The sequence below is a fragment of the Magallana gigas genome, chromosome 2, assembly GCF_963853765.1.
Source record: "Magallana gigas chromosome 2, xbMagGiga1.1, whole genome shotgun sequence".
NCBI lineage: Eukaryota > Metazoa > Mollusca > Bivalvia > Ostreida > Ostreidae > Magallana > Magallana gigas.
The window spans coordinates 31,331,529-31,347,241 of record NC_088854.1 but is presented as its reverse complement, the minus strand read 5'-3'; the positions used below and the strand labels follow the sequence as shown (position 1 = coordinate 31,347,241).

Genomic DNA, 15,713 nt, shown 5'->3' with positions numbered 1-15,713 from the left:
ATTACTGTTCTAAAATGTGGTCGTCATGCAACAACACTGAGAAAGGATTTGCATGCAGCACAACAATCAAGTGGCTAACCTACCTTTAAATCATCCTCCTTTTTACAAACAGAAATATGAATTTGATATCAAAATTAGACACACAAACTAATTTTATGAATCATCTCTGAATTCTTCAGGCAAAATTGCTGCTGTTTTATGATAGTCAAGTTTACAGGGCATATTAGAATTTTAGCTTCTAAAATCAATGAATGATTAATCTAAATATGAAATAACATGCAAATGAGTAATACAATGGTGCACCTATTTTCTATTTAATGGCAGCGAGTGTCGCTGATTACGAATACACTGATGTGTAGGTTCATTTTCTGAATTTATGAACGAAAAACAACGCGAAAGTAACTGTAACATTAATCTTTTGCAAAAATGGGGAAACTATGATTCTAAGTAAGAATTTTTTTTCAACCTCCTCGTCAACAGAATACAGCAATATTGTTGAAAAGTTTGAGTATTAATGGCGAACAATACTAGCAAGCAAGAAGCTAAATAACATTATGTCTGTACTACTGCAATATACTTTAAAACAAACTTCAAGGCTGTGTAACCAATTTATTGTAAATAATTATAAAGAATTTACTGAAAAAATATTCTAACAATTAAAAGTATATACTTCAAATGTTGAACACGCCAATATATATAATTTATTGAAAAGATATTCAGAATCGAGTGTCTGGCAATCAATAATCGTTCGTATATTAACTATTATCATATTTCACCTTGTGTCTAATAAATAAAAGCACTGTTAAGTATTGTACTTCAATAAGAACACACCAAAACTCGTGTTCGAAATATTTTCACAGGATTTGGAAAAAATTATCTTAATTGATATTTTGAAAGACGTTTTATTTGATTTAACAACACATCCAGTCAAATCACAACTCATGTAAAGTTACCATACATGTAGATGAAAAAAAACACTATTGCAGACATAAGGAAATGTCAAGCAACAATTTAAAGCACATACAAAATGTAATATGAAAAAAAATTTTATGAACGAATTGAGCAGACGACTAACCTGGGCTATAACGGTTATTTGATGCCACGTTTTGGCTCTCTCCATATGATCCTTAAACTCCTCGTCTACGTCCGATTTGCTATTTTAAAAACGATACAAATTAGTAACAGTTTATGTCTTACACTGTGTTGTTTAAGTTTATAAACCGTTGGGTCTGATATTACTATTACATGCACCCTTTAACCATACGAGCAAATGAGAAAAAAAAAACACTTTACATTTTCACAAACCGATTTCATAAATTGAAAGACAGTTTCTGTATAGATTATTCAAGTTATAGCTATTTATATGGTTTAAAAAGGACAAAAGTATATTTTTTAAGGAATAAACAAGTTATATTTTTATGAAACCTTCTGGCCAATTTGATTTTCTCCCCCATTTCTTCAGGTTTTTCAGGTCGACTCAACCATGGTGTACTCATTCTTAGCTGAATCGAGAAAACAAAAAGATAAGCACTTGGATCTGTGTTTAAAAGCACAGACAGTTAAAATAAATAATTATACGGTTTTTACTTGAAAATCATTGTTATGTTATTTTTCTCCAGAGATCGTTCTTTAGAAGTTTTTTTTTTTTTTTACCTCTTATGGACTACAGTACAAATTTTTTATTGCATGCCGAAAATGTCATTAAGAATACTTGTATACATGCCAGATTTCATTAAAAAAATATAAGACTATCAGTGAACTTCAATCTACTGAAATAAAATGCCACTCTTTGTGTAATCTTTTGAATAAAAATATCACACTATGATGATTACAATAAACGTATAACTAGAAAACAAGAAATGCAAACCAAACATCAATCAAAGGAACTACTAATAAAACGTAATACATCTACTATAAATGCAAGTCACGCCATAAAAAGGCTAGAATTTAATATAACACAATAATACAATGAAATACAAGTAAACCAACATAAACAAATGATAACAAACAGGTATACATAACAAACAAAATTACAACACAGGCCCATGGGCCATAAGTCTCGCAGACACTTAAATAACGGGCTTAAGATGGATCCCGATTTCCTCCATATATATACATTGAATTAAAATGAATTTATTTAGATATTCATTTAGAACCCCATTTTCAATTACTAGTAATAACTTTATTAATTGTTTGACATCTAAATGATGCATAGTACTTTTAATCAATTTTTGCATCTTTATATTGATCTGAACTCTTCGAAATTAGGTATTAAATTTGCATTTTCCAATAAAAAAGCTAAAAGATGCTAGGAAATGAATAATATCAAATGGACACAGAACAAAATTTGATCAGAAATACACCAGTAAAGCATCTGCCTCAGGTGAGCTAATAAAAGCATTCTATATACTTGTAAGTGCAAAACAAAATAACAACATTAATTTAAAGACAAAATTGGAAACCAAAATAAAAAGTCACTAGATATTTTAAAAATGTTCAAGTAATTTTGTTATTGTAAAGGAACAAAAAAATTTTGGCATTGTAATTATTCAAAGAAATTTAATATTCAAAAACTAATTTTTGTAATGTTTTATTTCTAAAATCAATACTTTTTTCAATAAAAACAAGAGAAAACTTACTTTTTGAAATATATATTACATTTTGAAAACTGAAACAATACTTGAACAATTTGACAAAACCTATTCACCAGCCACACTGGTATCTTACTCTGTAGTCCGTTAAATTGGACAAAGAATCACTCAAAGAAAATCCCAGTTTCTGCAGAAAGGGCATGCACAATTAATTCATTTAAATAAAATACATGTAGTCTATTACATAACTGTATAAATATATTTTAATTTAAGAATACATAAGTTTTTCATGAGGTTTTGGAAAGTCTTCTTGTGGTAGAGTAAATGTAGAAATTTAAATATTTGAAAATATGTCAATGTTTCCTGATATACATGTAATTTCTAAAATCTGAGTATGTCTATCAAAGGTATTACAAGTAAGTGATCTGTCAGTATATTCTGATTCTTGCAATCATTAAAAATCACACCAATTTTCTTTAAATGTTTGTTACACATTTATCTGCTATCTATATCAAAGAATTTTTCGCTAAAAACTTTGTTTAAAATTAAAATTATAGCGTTGATCAGAATCCTATTTTTTTTTTTAGACATTTTGCTAACTTGATTGTTTTCTGTAAAAAGGAAATGTTTAGTTTATTTCATATAAAATGTTTTACTGCAACGTTAATGCTTTTTATATCGTACTGAGAAAAATACCATTTGTTTTTTATGTATATTTGGTTGCCATTATTATAAAATTGAAAGTATTCATAAACAAATCAGTACCTGGTTTCTTGGCAATATTACTGGGGTCAAAGAAGGCAGTTTGCTAAATTCAGGTGCACCACCATTCTACAAGAAGCAACAGGTAAAAATGGAATTTACAAAATTGTTGTGATACATAGTTATTTGTTAAACAAAACAATATAAATAACATTATAAACAACCTTGCTTATTGACCAAATTTTTATTTCTTTAGTGACAATCTAAATTTAACACAGAAAAGAAATAAAGTTTTCTTCTTAGTCATGATATTATGAAAAAATACTTCTTGCTGATTGTATAGAAACTTAACAACCATTGGTATTAAATCAATGATTACCTTGGAGGCACTAGACTTCCCGAGCAGGTTGACATCCAACCGGTACAGGAGCACTTGGCTTTTGTAGGCACTAACAGACAACATGAACTGTAGAACAGCTGTCAGTAATTGTCTGCAAAAGAATTAATCCAGATAAAGCTATCTAACATTAACACATGTTGTGGAGCAATGGCTTCCTCCAAGTCCAGTCTAAAAATTGTTATTTCATTTTTTTCATTTGTGTTTTTTCCCCTTTTAATTCTATCACAGTGAAAGCAATTCCTTTTTTTTTTTAATAAAAAAAAATAATAATACATTTGGTATCACAATAAATTGTACCTTAATTAAAACATTTCCTTATTAATAATAGATACACGTACACATGATATTTAACTTTGCTGTTATTATGTTCTACTTCTTTCAAATTGTAAAATTTCCACTATAATAAAGTGTGCAAGCTTAAAGTGTGAACCTTTAATTTTCATCTGAAATCAGCAAGTGAATTCAAGTTGTTCATTTACATGTTTATTCTATCACAACTGGAGATGCTCTGTACCCTTAACTGACATTTAATTTTGAAAGCCTTGTTATGTGAAACAGAACCAGAAACTATCCCTAAAATTGCAAAACATGGATACAATCTCATTTATCTCATGATATAAACCCAATTAAAGCACTATCATTTGACTGGGTACATGTGTCTTATTATTTACAATGTATCCCTTGAGTTGCAAATCATGAAAGCAGCAGCCCAATTTAAGCACTCACTTTTGACTGGGTGTCTTATTGAAGTTGAGCAGCAGCCCTATCTGATGGAACCCTGTGGCAGTGAGCACATTCTTGATCTTACCGTTCTGCCACAGCGGTCTGACAGACAAGTCAGTGACCTTCAACTGGACATCAGACGCATGCTTTGTAAGGGCCAGCTGTGACACAAAAAGCAGACATGCACTACTCAAGTGAAAGTTAATTCTTTGATAAACAATAATTTTCTTTTTTTTTTGGTGAGTTTCAGACATGCAAAGTGAATGTTTAGATTCAGTAAATGTAACAGTTTAAATACATGCAAAAATAGATATTGTACATCTTTTTCAGGAATGCAGTGCTGATAACAATTTATGTCAAATATTTGTCTAAGGACTTTCCAACCTTTTCTAGCAGATAGGTTGAAACCACCTTAATATTTGTGTGTTATAATACAATTTATTTATCATATCTTCCTTCATGCAATTCTTGAGAATTTCAAATAATTAAAAGTAGAAAAATTGCAAAGTCCCTATGGCTACAAGACATCAGAATTGCAAACATTTAAGGATAAACATCACAGCCATAGTCATTTATGAATAAAACTGAATTTTTTAAAAAGTTTAACTAAGAAATGCTATTGATAACAAAAAATAAGAAACGTCAGTGACTTAGCAACAGACCATAGTACTTACAACATCAACAAGAAGAGAAATATTGTCCTGATTCAGTGGCAACATATCATTGATTGCCTGCACACAGTCCACATCATGGCAGATGTCTGAAAAAGAGGGGAAATACTTTTTATGCAAATTGTACTCTCTTAATTGTTTTGGTGTTTAATAATTTTAGTCAATCATGTTTGAATCTGTGTGCCTTTATAAAATCAGTAGTTTATTTGGCAATTTTTCATAATTGAAAGAAACCAATATATAACTTTGTGTAAATGGTGGTTATATTTATTTTTTTTGCTATTTTTTCAACTCTTGCAGCAACTGCATTTTAAAATCACCCAATAATTAAATTTAATCCTAACCACAATGAGGATCAATGGGCATTTATAAGGAATATTGCCATTCCAGCCCCATTTATAAATGAATGCACATAACCAAAGAACACTCAAACTCATGCAATCTGCTTCTGTTTTTGAGAGGATTTTCATTTAATTATAGCAGTCAATCTTAGTTGGATTCTTCTTAGTCATTTTTATAAACATGTTTAAATTAGATATTGGCCTCACCAAGAATTGCTCTGAGAGCATCATATGATGGAATCAGCAGTTCGTCTTTGTTCCAGTGAGGGTACACCACATAAGGGTTAGTGAGTGATGTCCCTTTGGCCTGGAAATGGAAGCCTAGCAGACGCAGCATCTCCATAGCCTTGCTGCTCTGTATGACACAGTCAGGGAGGCGTGTCGTCTGGCGATTGTTTTCCTCAGTGTGTAGTCTTTTTAATGCACTATCAAGCTAAAATAGAACAAGTTTGTAAAATCCTTCAAATTTGATATCAAGATTTTTACAGTGTATGTCTTCTTGATCTCAGTATATTTAGCTGCAATTGTTAAATAAGAACAGCTCTACCTTTAGCAATAAATACTCTGACTCACCAGATCAATGAGTTTTGGAATGACCTCTGGTTGACCTTTATGATGAAGCAGAAGAGAGGCCAAACATTCCTGTAAGGTTGTCAAATTGTCCTCTCTTGTTGGAACTGCAAAATTGATTGGAATTATAACAACAGTTACACTTCACTAAATTTTGTGCATATTGATGTAAACCATAATTGTTTAAACCTTTATTCAATAGTTAATATCTCTTACCTATTGGCAGCACATTCTTTGGATTCAGCAGTTCTTTGCCAGATTCCTCTTCCAATTCCTTTTCTGTCTTATTTAAAGTTTGATCTAACATGGCATGCTGAATCTGTATTAGATTGATATTGACATCCTTTCCGATCAAAATCCATGCTGACCAATAAAAGGGGTCCTTGAACCTAAATAAACAGACAAATCAACATATTGCTCAACTTTATTTTTTATATCATTTTCTTTGCATTACAATATTTATGAAATTTTCAAATAAGATATGCTTAATTCATTATCTTAAACGAGTTTAATTTTCCTTGCTTTAATGGATGTAGCATTGTAAGTACCTTTCATCAGCTCTCAGGCCTTTGATGCCAGCACCTAATGCATCTGTGACCAATGCTCCCTTGTGCAAGGTGGTGTAAAAATGGTAGTAAAACTTCTCCATGGCAATATTTGGTAGAGGCCACATACTGACCAAAACACACTGTGCTCCTGTATATTACAAATCTTTGTGATTTAAATTATATACCAGAAATAACATTTCTTTTAAAATGGACCCTTGAATTTACGAAACAATAAGTTTTTTTATTCACAATTATTCATATGGGTGTCTGGAGATATTAATATGATCTATGAATAAAGGGCTTTCAATTTCTTACCAGCATTTAGAAATGCTGATGGTAAAGCAAATCCAGGCGGGATGCACTCCTTGCTCCGGTTAGGTCCATATCCAACATTGAGGACCACAATCTTGGCCCTCAGCTTTAAATGCAATATGTCCTCCAATGTCAAAATGTATGAGGACTGTTGTGGGGGCCCTGACTGTAACTTTATTTCCCCTGGGGTGAAGACAAGGTATCCCTCTTTCCAACAACCATGTGATGCTAGACAAAAAAGAAGGAAAAATAACATAATATATTGATATTAAAATAATATAACATTGCATATTAATTGTAATACATGTATATAAAGGTAATTCTAGTGAATACAAATAAAAACAGTTTGTTGTGTTGCTAGGTACAGAACATAATACCAATGATCTTATTACAGTGTATATCATTATTCCAATTATAATCTTTGAGAGTTTCAATGTTACCTAAATGGATAACTGTGGCATTTTCAACACTGGATTTGAACTTTTCTTTGGTGGCATCTGGGCCTGTGATGGGGTCCACACTGAGATAAGATGATACAGCTCGCAACTCACGATTTGCTGCAGGAAGGTACACATCAGAGGGTCTCCATTCACAGTCATGTAAAAGCAGTCTACGAAAAAAAATTAAAATAATTTTAGGGGAAAAATACTTAATCTTAATATGTGATATCTCATTGTCTACCATAGTCCAAGGTGTGTTTCTTCAAAAATCAAAAATAAGACAATAATGAACATGAAGACTGCAATTTATGCAAGTATTCTGTATATAAGTTTAAATATATACTATATACAAATTAAATGATTCAGTTAGTTCTAAAAAAAATTGCAGATTATAAACTGAAAAAAAAAAAATAGTTTTTCAATCCCAAATGTACATGTATACAAGTTATGTTATTGTATAAAGTTACTGTGCAATAAAGAGATATAGGACAATGAAAAGCAAATTGTATTTGTGTCAATCAGAAATATAAATTTTGAGATTAAAAATAAAAAATATGACCATCAAATATTTAGAATTGCTTTGTTTATCAAACTTATTAAAGAAAAAAACCCAAAAATTAAGCTTTTCTTGTTTACACATGTTTTCTTTTAAAGAACATAAAAAAACAGCAAATCTGTGCTTTTTCTATCTCACTGCCTAAAAAAAAATGAGGTGAAATTCAAAAGTCTGCAATAGCAAAAAATATTAAGATTAATGACTACATTAAAAAATAAGCAATTTAATGCATGTTATTGACCTTGATCATTAAAGTAGATTTCTAAAAAAAAAATTGATGGACGCGATGTCCTTGCCAAAATAAGTAAAGGTGCAGAACTTACTTTTTGACCAACAACAGTATTGGAGAAATAGTTGTATAATATCATGCATTACTTTTTGTTTTTTACACATAAAATCATATAATATATCATTTAGAAAAACATACTAAAAAAAGATACACAGCAGGTCCAAAAAATTTTTCCAGTGGGATCTGAGGGAAAATTCTGTACTGTATGGGGAGGGGGGAGGGGTAGGAGCAGAATTGAGGCATGTTTTTGGTAATTTCACTAAGACAATGTAATAAATCTAAATTTTACCGAAAAGGGGGGATCTGGATCCCTGGAACTCCCAACCCCCTTTTTCCACATCCTCACATGGATCATTGCACATGAATGATTTCAAAATAACAAGTACTGTTAAATTGATAATACTGTAATTTAATATGACCCAATATCTTGAGGATGTTCAAACTTGCTTTCTTTGATATTATTTCATTTAATTCTATAGCCTTTAATTCAGTCAAAATTGCCAATCTTTATATTCTGACAATTATACTTACTTTTCAGGGAGTTTCGGATTCCCAAAGACAACACATGTGTCAGTATCACAAATCTGCTGATATGATGTAATACACAGTGTAGAGGAAGTGATGTCAGTTCCAGTCGACGTTCTATTGGTCAGTGTTGTATAGGTGTGGGAATTCAGCATTTTTTCCATCGGCAGTGGACAGCCAATCTGTGATCTATATTTATTGGATGTGTTGTGGGAAACAATGCCAGGGAGGGGTTTCTTGGAAGAGAGACCACCTCTTGGAGAATGTTGTGTAGAGGGAATCTTTTCATCCAAGTTATTATCTCCTTTGTTACTATTAGCTGAAGCCGGCAACGTGCCCATCATGGATGTTAAAAGTCTAGGGTTGGCAGTCATTCTTAAGTCATAAGTGTCATGTGTGTTTTCTGACTCCATATCTGGGCTAACTGCATTTGTCATTACCATTTGAGCAAGCACTTTGTTAATTCCACCATTTCTTGTTTGACTCCTCTCAAAGTCGAGGTCATCTTGGGCTTTCATGTAGTTTACCTCGTTATTGATGACCTTTTCTAGAGCAAAAAGACTCGGTAACAAAGTCAGATGGAACCTGTCACACAAGTAACGAGCATTCCAATCTTGGAGCATCCCAAAGGGACAGTTGTACAGGTTCTTGTCTGGAATGATGATCAAATGGCTCTTCAGTGGAAGTTTCATAAGAATGTCTTCCACTGGAGCCAACAAGAGATTGAACAAAATTTTGTTTGGTGTCCCTTCCTCTGATAAGTCCTTGTTGGAGTCTTTCTGCTTGACATCTTTCCCAAGGCCCAGGTTTCTTCGCCTGGTGTACTGCAGTTGAGCATTTCGGAGGGGTAGGCATCTGTCCTCACACACATTCTGCATGGTTTTCCAGTCTGGAGCATTTTTCATGCCATCCAGGCAAATCTGGATCTGGAAATTTGAAGAACAAATTGATATATACCGGTATGTAAAAGTGATTCCTTTGCACCATTCACGTGTAACATGCAAGAACAATACAAAGCAATGTAAAGAGATCTATTGCAAACATTTTTTTCCCCTTTCTATTTACCAGAATTTACAGAGTTCTGAATTACTTATGTGAAAAGAAGTTACACAATTTAACAAAGGAACTACCAATGAATTATATGCAATTCCAAAACTCTCTGATTTTGCTTTAATTAACTTACATGACTTCATTGGACCAAAAAAGTTCAGTTTAATTCAGACAAGTGCATGTATGTGCAAATATATTTTTATGGATATTTCAAACATGAAGAAATTGAACCCAAATTAAATACCCTTTCTTCCATGTCTTCAACATCCGCAGATTTTCCCGAATAAAACCGCACAAGTCCACTGCCAGGCACAAACACCCAGCTCAGTACTCTGTGACTGAGAACAGAATAGTACACCACTGCAGCATTTTGTTCATTTACGAGTCGAGACATTCTGTCAACAGCCCAGAAATCTGTTTGAGGTCCATAGTTTATGAAAGACACAGGGTGGCCCTTGATCTGGGTGATGTAGCGTTTTCTGTATGCCTCAGCATACTGCAAACACTCCTCCTTATTTCCCATTTTGCACAACACATTTTGAATTCCGTCGTAACACTCTCGGAGCTGTTCGTGATATTCTGATGGACAGTAGGTGTCTTCATCTCTGTGTTCTCGGATCTTTGTTTCAAAAAGCGGAATTAATTTTTCAAAATACTTTCTGGCTTCTTCAATTTCCATCATTTGTTTGGAGTGTCTTTTGATGCAAGCCAAGTTATAGTGACACATGGTTAGAATATCCACATAATCAAAGTCTTCTGCCAGATTTGAGGCCTGTTCATAGAATCCAATTGCATATTGATCTTTTTTCAGATCTCTGTATGCATTACCCATTTTACAAAAGGCCATTGACTTTGCTCTATAATCAGTCCTGATACAGGAATTCAACATCTGATTGTAATTTTCAATGGCTCTTTCATAGTCTTCTTTCACCATATAGGTGTCAGCCATCATCTCATAAGCTATAACCAACATTTTAGGATCACTGAATTTCTTAGCCATTGCGATATGTTGTTCATGGTAAGTTATAGAAAGTTGCCAGTTTCGAATAGCAGCATACACACTTCCCAAGCAACCATAGGCCTGTGCCATGCCTTTTTTGTCTCCACTCTGTTTACAAACCTTGAGATACATGGAATAATGTTTTAATGCTTCATTAAAATTTCCCAAAATTTCATTTAACATTCCAGTGTTGTGATATGATTCTGACTTTGCTCGACCATCAATGCCAAATTTCTCCAACAGTTTCACATATTTCATAGCATGTCGTTCAGCATAAGCCATATTTCCAATGGATTTGTAGGCAATGCTTAGATTCAGATGAAGACCACATTGTAATTCCTTTGTCCAAAAATCGGGGAAGTTTTCCTCAGATCCTGCCTCTTCACTGATTTCGGCTTCAAGGTCCAACAACTTCTCATAATACACTATGGCCTGATGGGTATCTTTCATCTCTAGGTAAAGGGTAGCAATATTGACCAATGATTTTGTCTGATATATCTGTTCATGGGTAGCCATTGCTGTGACAAGGCACTCCTGATACAAGTTGATGGCTTGCTCATTCTTCTTCAATGCCGAGAAGGAATTTGCCATGGTAAGCAAAACTCGCATGGTGATTCCTTTCTGGTTGGTCTCAAACTTTTGCGCTGCCTCCAAGATCTTGATGGCGAGGTCATAATGTTTACTATGGAATAAACAAACTCCAACTTCACTCAGTTTCTTGTAAGGATCCATTCCTGGAAAGATAAATGTAAGTCTGCAATTTAATTTCTATCCTTATGTGAACACTATTTTGAAAAGGTATGCATGAACCTAAACTTCACCCTTTTTTAAAAAATTAAGACAGTTTTGGTTTAAAAAGATTATTAATGTAGACTATAACAATTTATTGATATACCTTTGATCTTTTTCAGGACATCCTTAGGTATTTCACAGAAGAATGTGGACACAGTGGCAATGTAGGTGGTCATTTCATCAGCCCTCTCTGGGTCAAGGTCGAGAGCAGTGAGGAAGGCATTCAGAGCATCTCCAGCTCTGTCCAGTTCTACCAAGATGATTCCTAGTAATCTGAAGGCCTGTAAATTCATTAACAAAAAAATTATCTAAGGAACATTTTACATGCATTTCATTTAGTCATTTTAAACTGAAAAGAAAAGAATTTAATTGCTTTTGCCTATTCTGCATAAGATCTTTGCCCCATCAATTGTGTGGACAATACATTTCAATAACTAATCTAAATACTGTATTTTGCTCCTTAGATTTATCTATAGACATGCAAATTAAAAAAGATTTAAAATTTTTACTTCAGCACTGTCAGAATCAAGTGAAATCCAATATTCTGCATCTTTGAGAGCCATCTGAAAGTCTTTCATTTCTAGAAAGGCAAGAAGTCTGGCATTCAAAACTTCAACATTTCGGTCATCAATTTCCAAGGCTTCATCATAATGCTTGATAGCCTCAGTGTAATCTCTAATCTGCATTGCCTTGTTGCCCATTTCAGTAAGAGATTTCATCTGTAAAATTTAAAAATCATAGCGTAACTGATGCACTTGCTCCTAAATAGCTCACTTTGTTGACTTTACATAATTTGATTCCAATTTGATAATTTTCCTCACATTGCATAGTTCTCCTTTTACTCATTTTACTGTGTACGGGCTCAACAAGCACATATGTTATACAGTAGACTATATATATAGACATTTATCACCTGTTGTGATGAAATATTCATTCCAGTGCCAAAAAAATAGTTTAAATGATCGAGAATCTAGCCTGTATTGCTTACAATGGATCATTAATTTAAAAAAATATTTATTATAAATTAAAATTATCCCAAAAAGGTTTCAATTAATGAAACAATCATTTCATCTTATAATCCTTATAATCATAATTTTAATGTGTTTAATCTAATTAATTGCTTTAGCTGTATGATCATGATTTTTGCCGAACCTCATTAATTTCCTCTGCTTCAGAAATTGGTTCACTGCTTCCTTCAGCAAGGCTTGCCATACTAAAGCTATGGCTCAATCCTTGACTGGGATTGAACATGGTTGGCCTTGATTCACTCATATTTCTAGGCTCTCTACAGAAAATGCAATAATCTACATTAATTTCAGTTTGCAGGATAATTGATTGAGCTTTTCACATTGAGTGTCAATGTTAATTTACTCAAGAGTGAAGACATCATTTAATTTTAAAAGATGATCACTTTGATGGTTTTAAAATGTAAACAGGTAGAGTACAGTGAGCAATGTTGCTTAAAAATAAGTGTATAACAGGTTTTAACATACATTCAGTTTCACCCTGTACGTTTTGATCTCTGGAGGTTCATATCTTATGAATTAAAGATAAGATATTGACACCTCAGCCTGTCAAGCACGGCACAGCAAACACCGAAGTGCGCGAATTTGAAACCGGATGTACTGGTAACCAAGTACAACAACAACTTATAGCTAACTCGTACCATGTCGATAAAATTGTTAATACATATTGTATTACGAATCATTAAAATACGAGATCTATCAACATGGTTCTGTATCAATAAATCAATACCAAGATGAATAAATAGGATAAATACGTAAGGTAATGGATATATATATTTGTCGTATGCCTTATCTCGCACCTGTCGTCCTGGTGGAGTTTGACACAAGTCAGTAGGCTGAGAACTGTTAAGGTATGAAAGTAGATTCAATGTGTCAATTGTTTGCATCAATGTAGAAATTACTGTATTGACTAAATGAAGCCATTTCATATCGATAAACACCATTACCACCGTTTATCATAGTGATGGAACCCCCCCCCCCCCTTCCCCAGTTGAACAGGCACTATAGTTTCTGTTTTAATACACTTGTACATGTATAGAAACAAACACCTGTGTCCCTATTTGTAGGTTATTTTGGACTTGCAACGAAAACATATGTCGACATACAAAATGAAATCATATACTGTATGTTTACATGCAACACAAAGTATCAAATAGGAATGAACAAAATATTGCATATCAATATGATTAATTTACTAATTGACATGAACTTTTGCATTTTGTTGGTCACAGGTATGCAACAATTTTTTTGGCATGTTAACATTGCTATCACATGAGTGTTGCATGTTCTCAAATTTATTTTATAATATATGAATGTTATTTTATGCTGAAATGGTTGTCCTTCAAAGTTTGGTAGTTACTTTGCCTAAAAATTAGAAAGTTTACCTTTGCTTATACATTTTTCAGAATTCTGTTATATACAGGTATTCAACATCAGCTGTACATTTGTTTGATTTTTTAAAATTCAGGATGGAAGAAGAAGAGCCAATGGATATTTCTGGAGAAGACAATGACTTCTTCAATACACACGTTGCACTGCCAACAAGATTCATGGAGAGTTCAAAGAAATGGAAATCAAATGCAACAATATGCTCATCTTCACCAACAAAGCATGAGAGCAGACTATATGGACGATCAGCCTCAGTTGATGAATTAATATTAAGACAAAGATTGAACCAGAAAAACACTGAAATTTCAAAAGCTCTGATTGAAGAAGTGAGAGGTTTAAACTCTATGCGCAGTTTAACGCCAAAGAAAAGACACAGCATGCATGAGTCTTCACTAAAGAAGCCTAAATTAGTGGGACCTAATCATCCTGATTTTAAACAGGATTCAAAGAAAAATAAGGAAAAATCATCCCTGTTTAATAAGAGGAATAATGGAACATTTATGGTCTGGACAGTTGTGATACTATTCTGTGTTATAGGAAAGATTTATCTGTCTTATAATGCAGACTGTAAGCTGTTTATTGACTTTCCAAACCTGGAAAAGAATTTTGACCATTTTCTATTTGGGCAGCACATAGCAAGAAATGTATCTATATCAACATTGAGTCGGTATTGGGAACAATCCTTAAGCACAAATCACACTCGCTTAAAACCTTTTGTATTCTCATTTCATGGCTGGACAGGTGTTGGGAAAAACTTTGTTACGAAACTCATTTTAAATTCATTGCATGTACATCATTACAAAACCTATCTGGTTCCGAACCAGTTTCCATCCTCCAACATTCAATCCTACGCAAAAGACATTTCTAAGTCAATCAGGAAACACATCAGGGATTGCCGCTTCAATGTATTCATTTTTGACGAAATGGACAAGGCTCCGCCTTCGCTAATAAAGGGATTAAAATCTGTGTTAACCTCACTGAAAAACAAGGAATTTGACAACCAGTGGATAGTCTTCATTTTCCTCAGCAACTCGAAAGGATCTGAAATCAACAGCTTCCTGTTTTCCCAAATTGCAAAAGGGAGGAGCAGAGAGGATTTGACCCATGGAGAATTTCTATCTGTCTTGCACCAAGAATCAGAAAAACAGTGGTATCATGACATACATGACAAGAACCTGATTGATGTCTATGTACCGTTTTTGCCTCTAAATACAACGCACATAGAGTACTGTATCAAGCAGGATCTTCGACGAAAGAAAGTAGTGCCTTCTGATGGCTTGGTGTTGAAGATTCTGCATGAATTGAGCTTCTTTCAACCACCTGGAACTCCTGTGCAATATTCCCTTACTGGCTGCAAAAGAGTCAGTGATAAGGTTGACCTGCATATTACGTCAGTGGATTGATTCTACTTTTGGATTATATAATTTGAATTTGATTTTGTTTGTTAATGCAAATTTCTGATCTCAGGTTCCACGTAAAGTACCAGTATTAGAGTTCTAGGTCATTGGGTGATTATGTAGATACATGTAATTACTCTCGTTTGTTTTATACTGAAGTGTAGAGTGTGCAAATTTGGTTAACCACAGTTTAAACACCTAGTTGATAGGCCCCATATGAATAATTGATTTGTAATTGATCCAAAGAAGTACTCTTTCTTATTGTCACAAGCAACTATAGTTTAACAAGGAACTGGTACTATTGTAATAATCAATAGTATATTATAAATGTGCAATTGGAAATGGGGTACATTTGGACTGGATTTTTACTGAAAGAAGAAAACATAATGCAG

The 15,713-nt window shown here is 33.3% G+C and overlaps 2 protein-coding genes across 4 annotated transcripts in view; one reads left to right on the top strand and one right to left on the bottom strand.

The window, feature by feature from the left end:
• LOC105330446 (tetratricopeptide repeat protein 28) overlaps window positions 1-13,138 on the bottom strand; it is a 14,778-nt gene extending 1,640 nt beyond the window's left edge. The window contains exons 1-20 of one of the 3 annotated variants that reach the window (XM_011432118.4): window positions 13,004-13,138; window positions 12,663-12,795; window positions 12,020-12,229; window positions 11,614-11,791; window positions 9,963-11,452; window positions 8,675-9,594; window positions 7,299-7,468; window positions 6,862-7,086; window positions 6,547-6,694; window positions 6,215-6,387; window positions 6,002-6,105; window positions 5,636-5,861; window positions 5,091-5,176; window positions 4,420-4,577; window positions 3,673-3,784; window positions 3,357-3,422; window positions 2,728-2,778; window positions 1,426-1,502; window positions 1,076-1,154; window positions 84-98 (exon numbers count right to left, since the gene is read on the bottom strand). In XM_011432118.4, the coding sequence (XP_011430420.3) occupies window positions 84-98; window positions 1,076-1,154; window positions 1,426-1,502; window positions 2,728-2,778; window positions 3,357-3,422; window positions 3,673-3,784; window positions 4,420-4,577; window positions 5,091-5,176; window positions 5,636-5,861; window positions 6,002-6,105; window positions 6,215-6,387; window positions 6,547-6,694; window positions 6,862-7,086; window positions 7,299-7,468; window positions 8,675-9,594; window positions 9,963-11,452; window positions 11,614-11,791; window positions 12,020-12,229; window positions 12,663-12,782 (4,608 nt within the window). In that variant the 5' untranslated portion in view covers window positions 12,783-12,795; window positions 13,004-13,138. The remainder of the gene's footprint in view (window positions 1-83; window positions 99-1,075; window positions 1,155-1,425; window positions 1,503-2,727; window positions 2,779-3,356; window positions 3,423-3,672; window positions 3,785-4,419; window positions 4,578-5,090; window positions 5,177-5,635; window positions 5,862-6,001; window positions 6,106-6,214; window positions 6,388-6,546; window positions 6,695-6,861; window positions 7,087-7,298; window positions 7,469-8,674; window positions 9,595-9,962; window positions 11,453-11,613; window positions 11,792-12,019; window positions 12,230-12,662; window positions 12,796-13,003) is intronic. The other 2 variants (XM_011432120.4, XM_011432119.4) reach the window with 2 other exon arrangements.
• A 197-nt stretch (window positions 13,139-13,335) lies between these two features.
• Window positions 13,336-15,462, top strand: LOC105330447 (torsin-1A). Its single transcript, XM_011432122.4, has 2 exons — window positions 13,336-13,386; window positions 14,004-15,462. The coding sequence occupies exon 2, from the start codon at window positions 14,005-14,007 to the stop codon at window positions 15,325-15,327; it is 1,323 nt and encodes a 440-aa protein (XP_011430424.3). The 5' UTR covers window positions 13,336-13,386; window position 14,004; the 3' UTR covers window positions 15,328-15,462.
• Window positions 15,463-15,713: the final 251 nt, after the last annotated feature.

Excerpts from the sequence above, each read along its gene's own strand:
- LOC105330447 (XM_011432122.4), top strand. The coding sequence starts at position 14,005 with ATGGAAGAAGAAGAGCCAATGGATATTTCTGGAGAAGACAATGACTTC.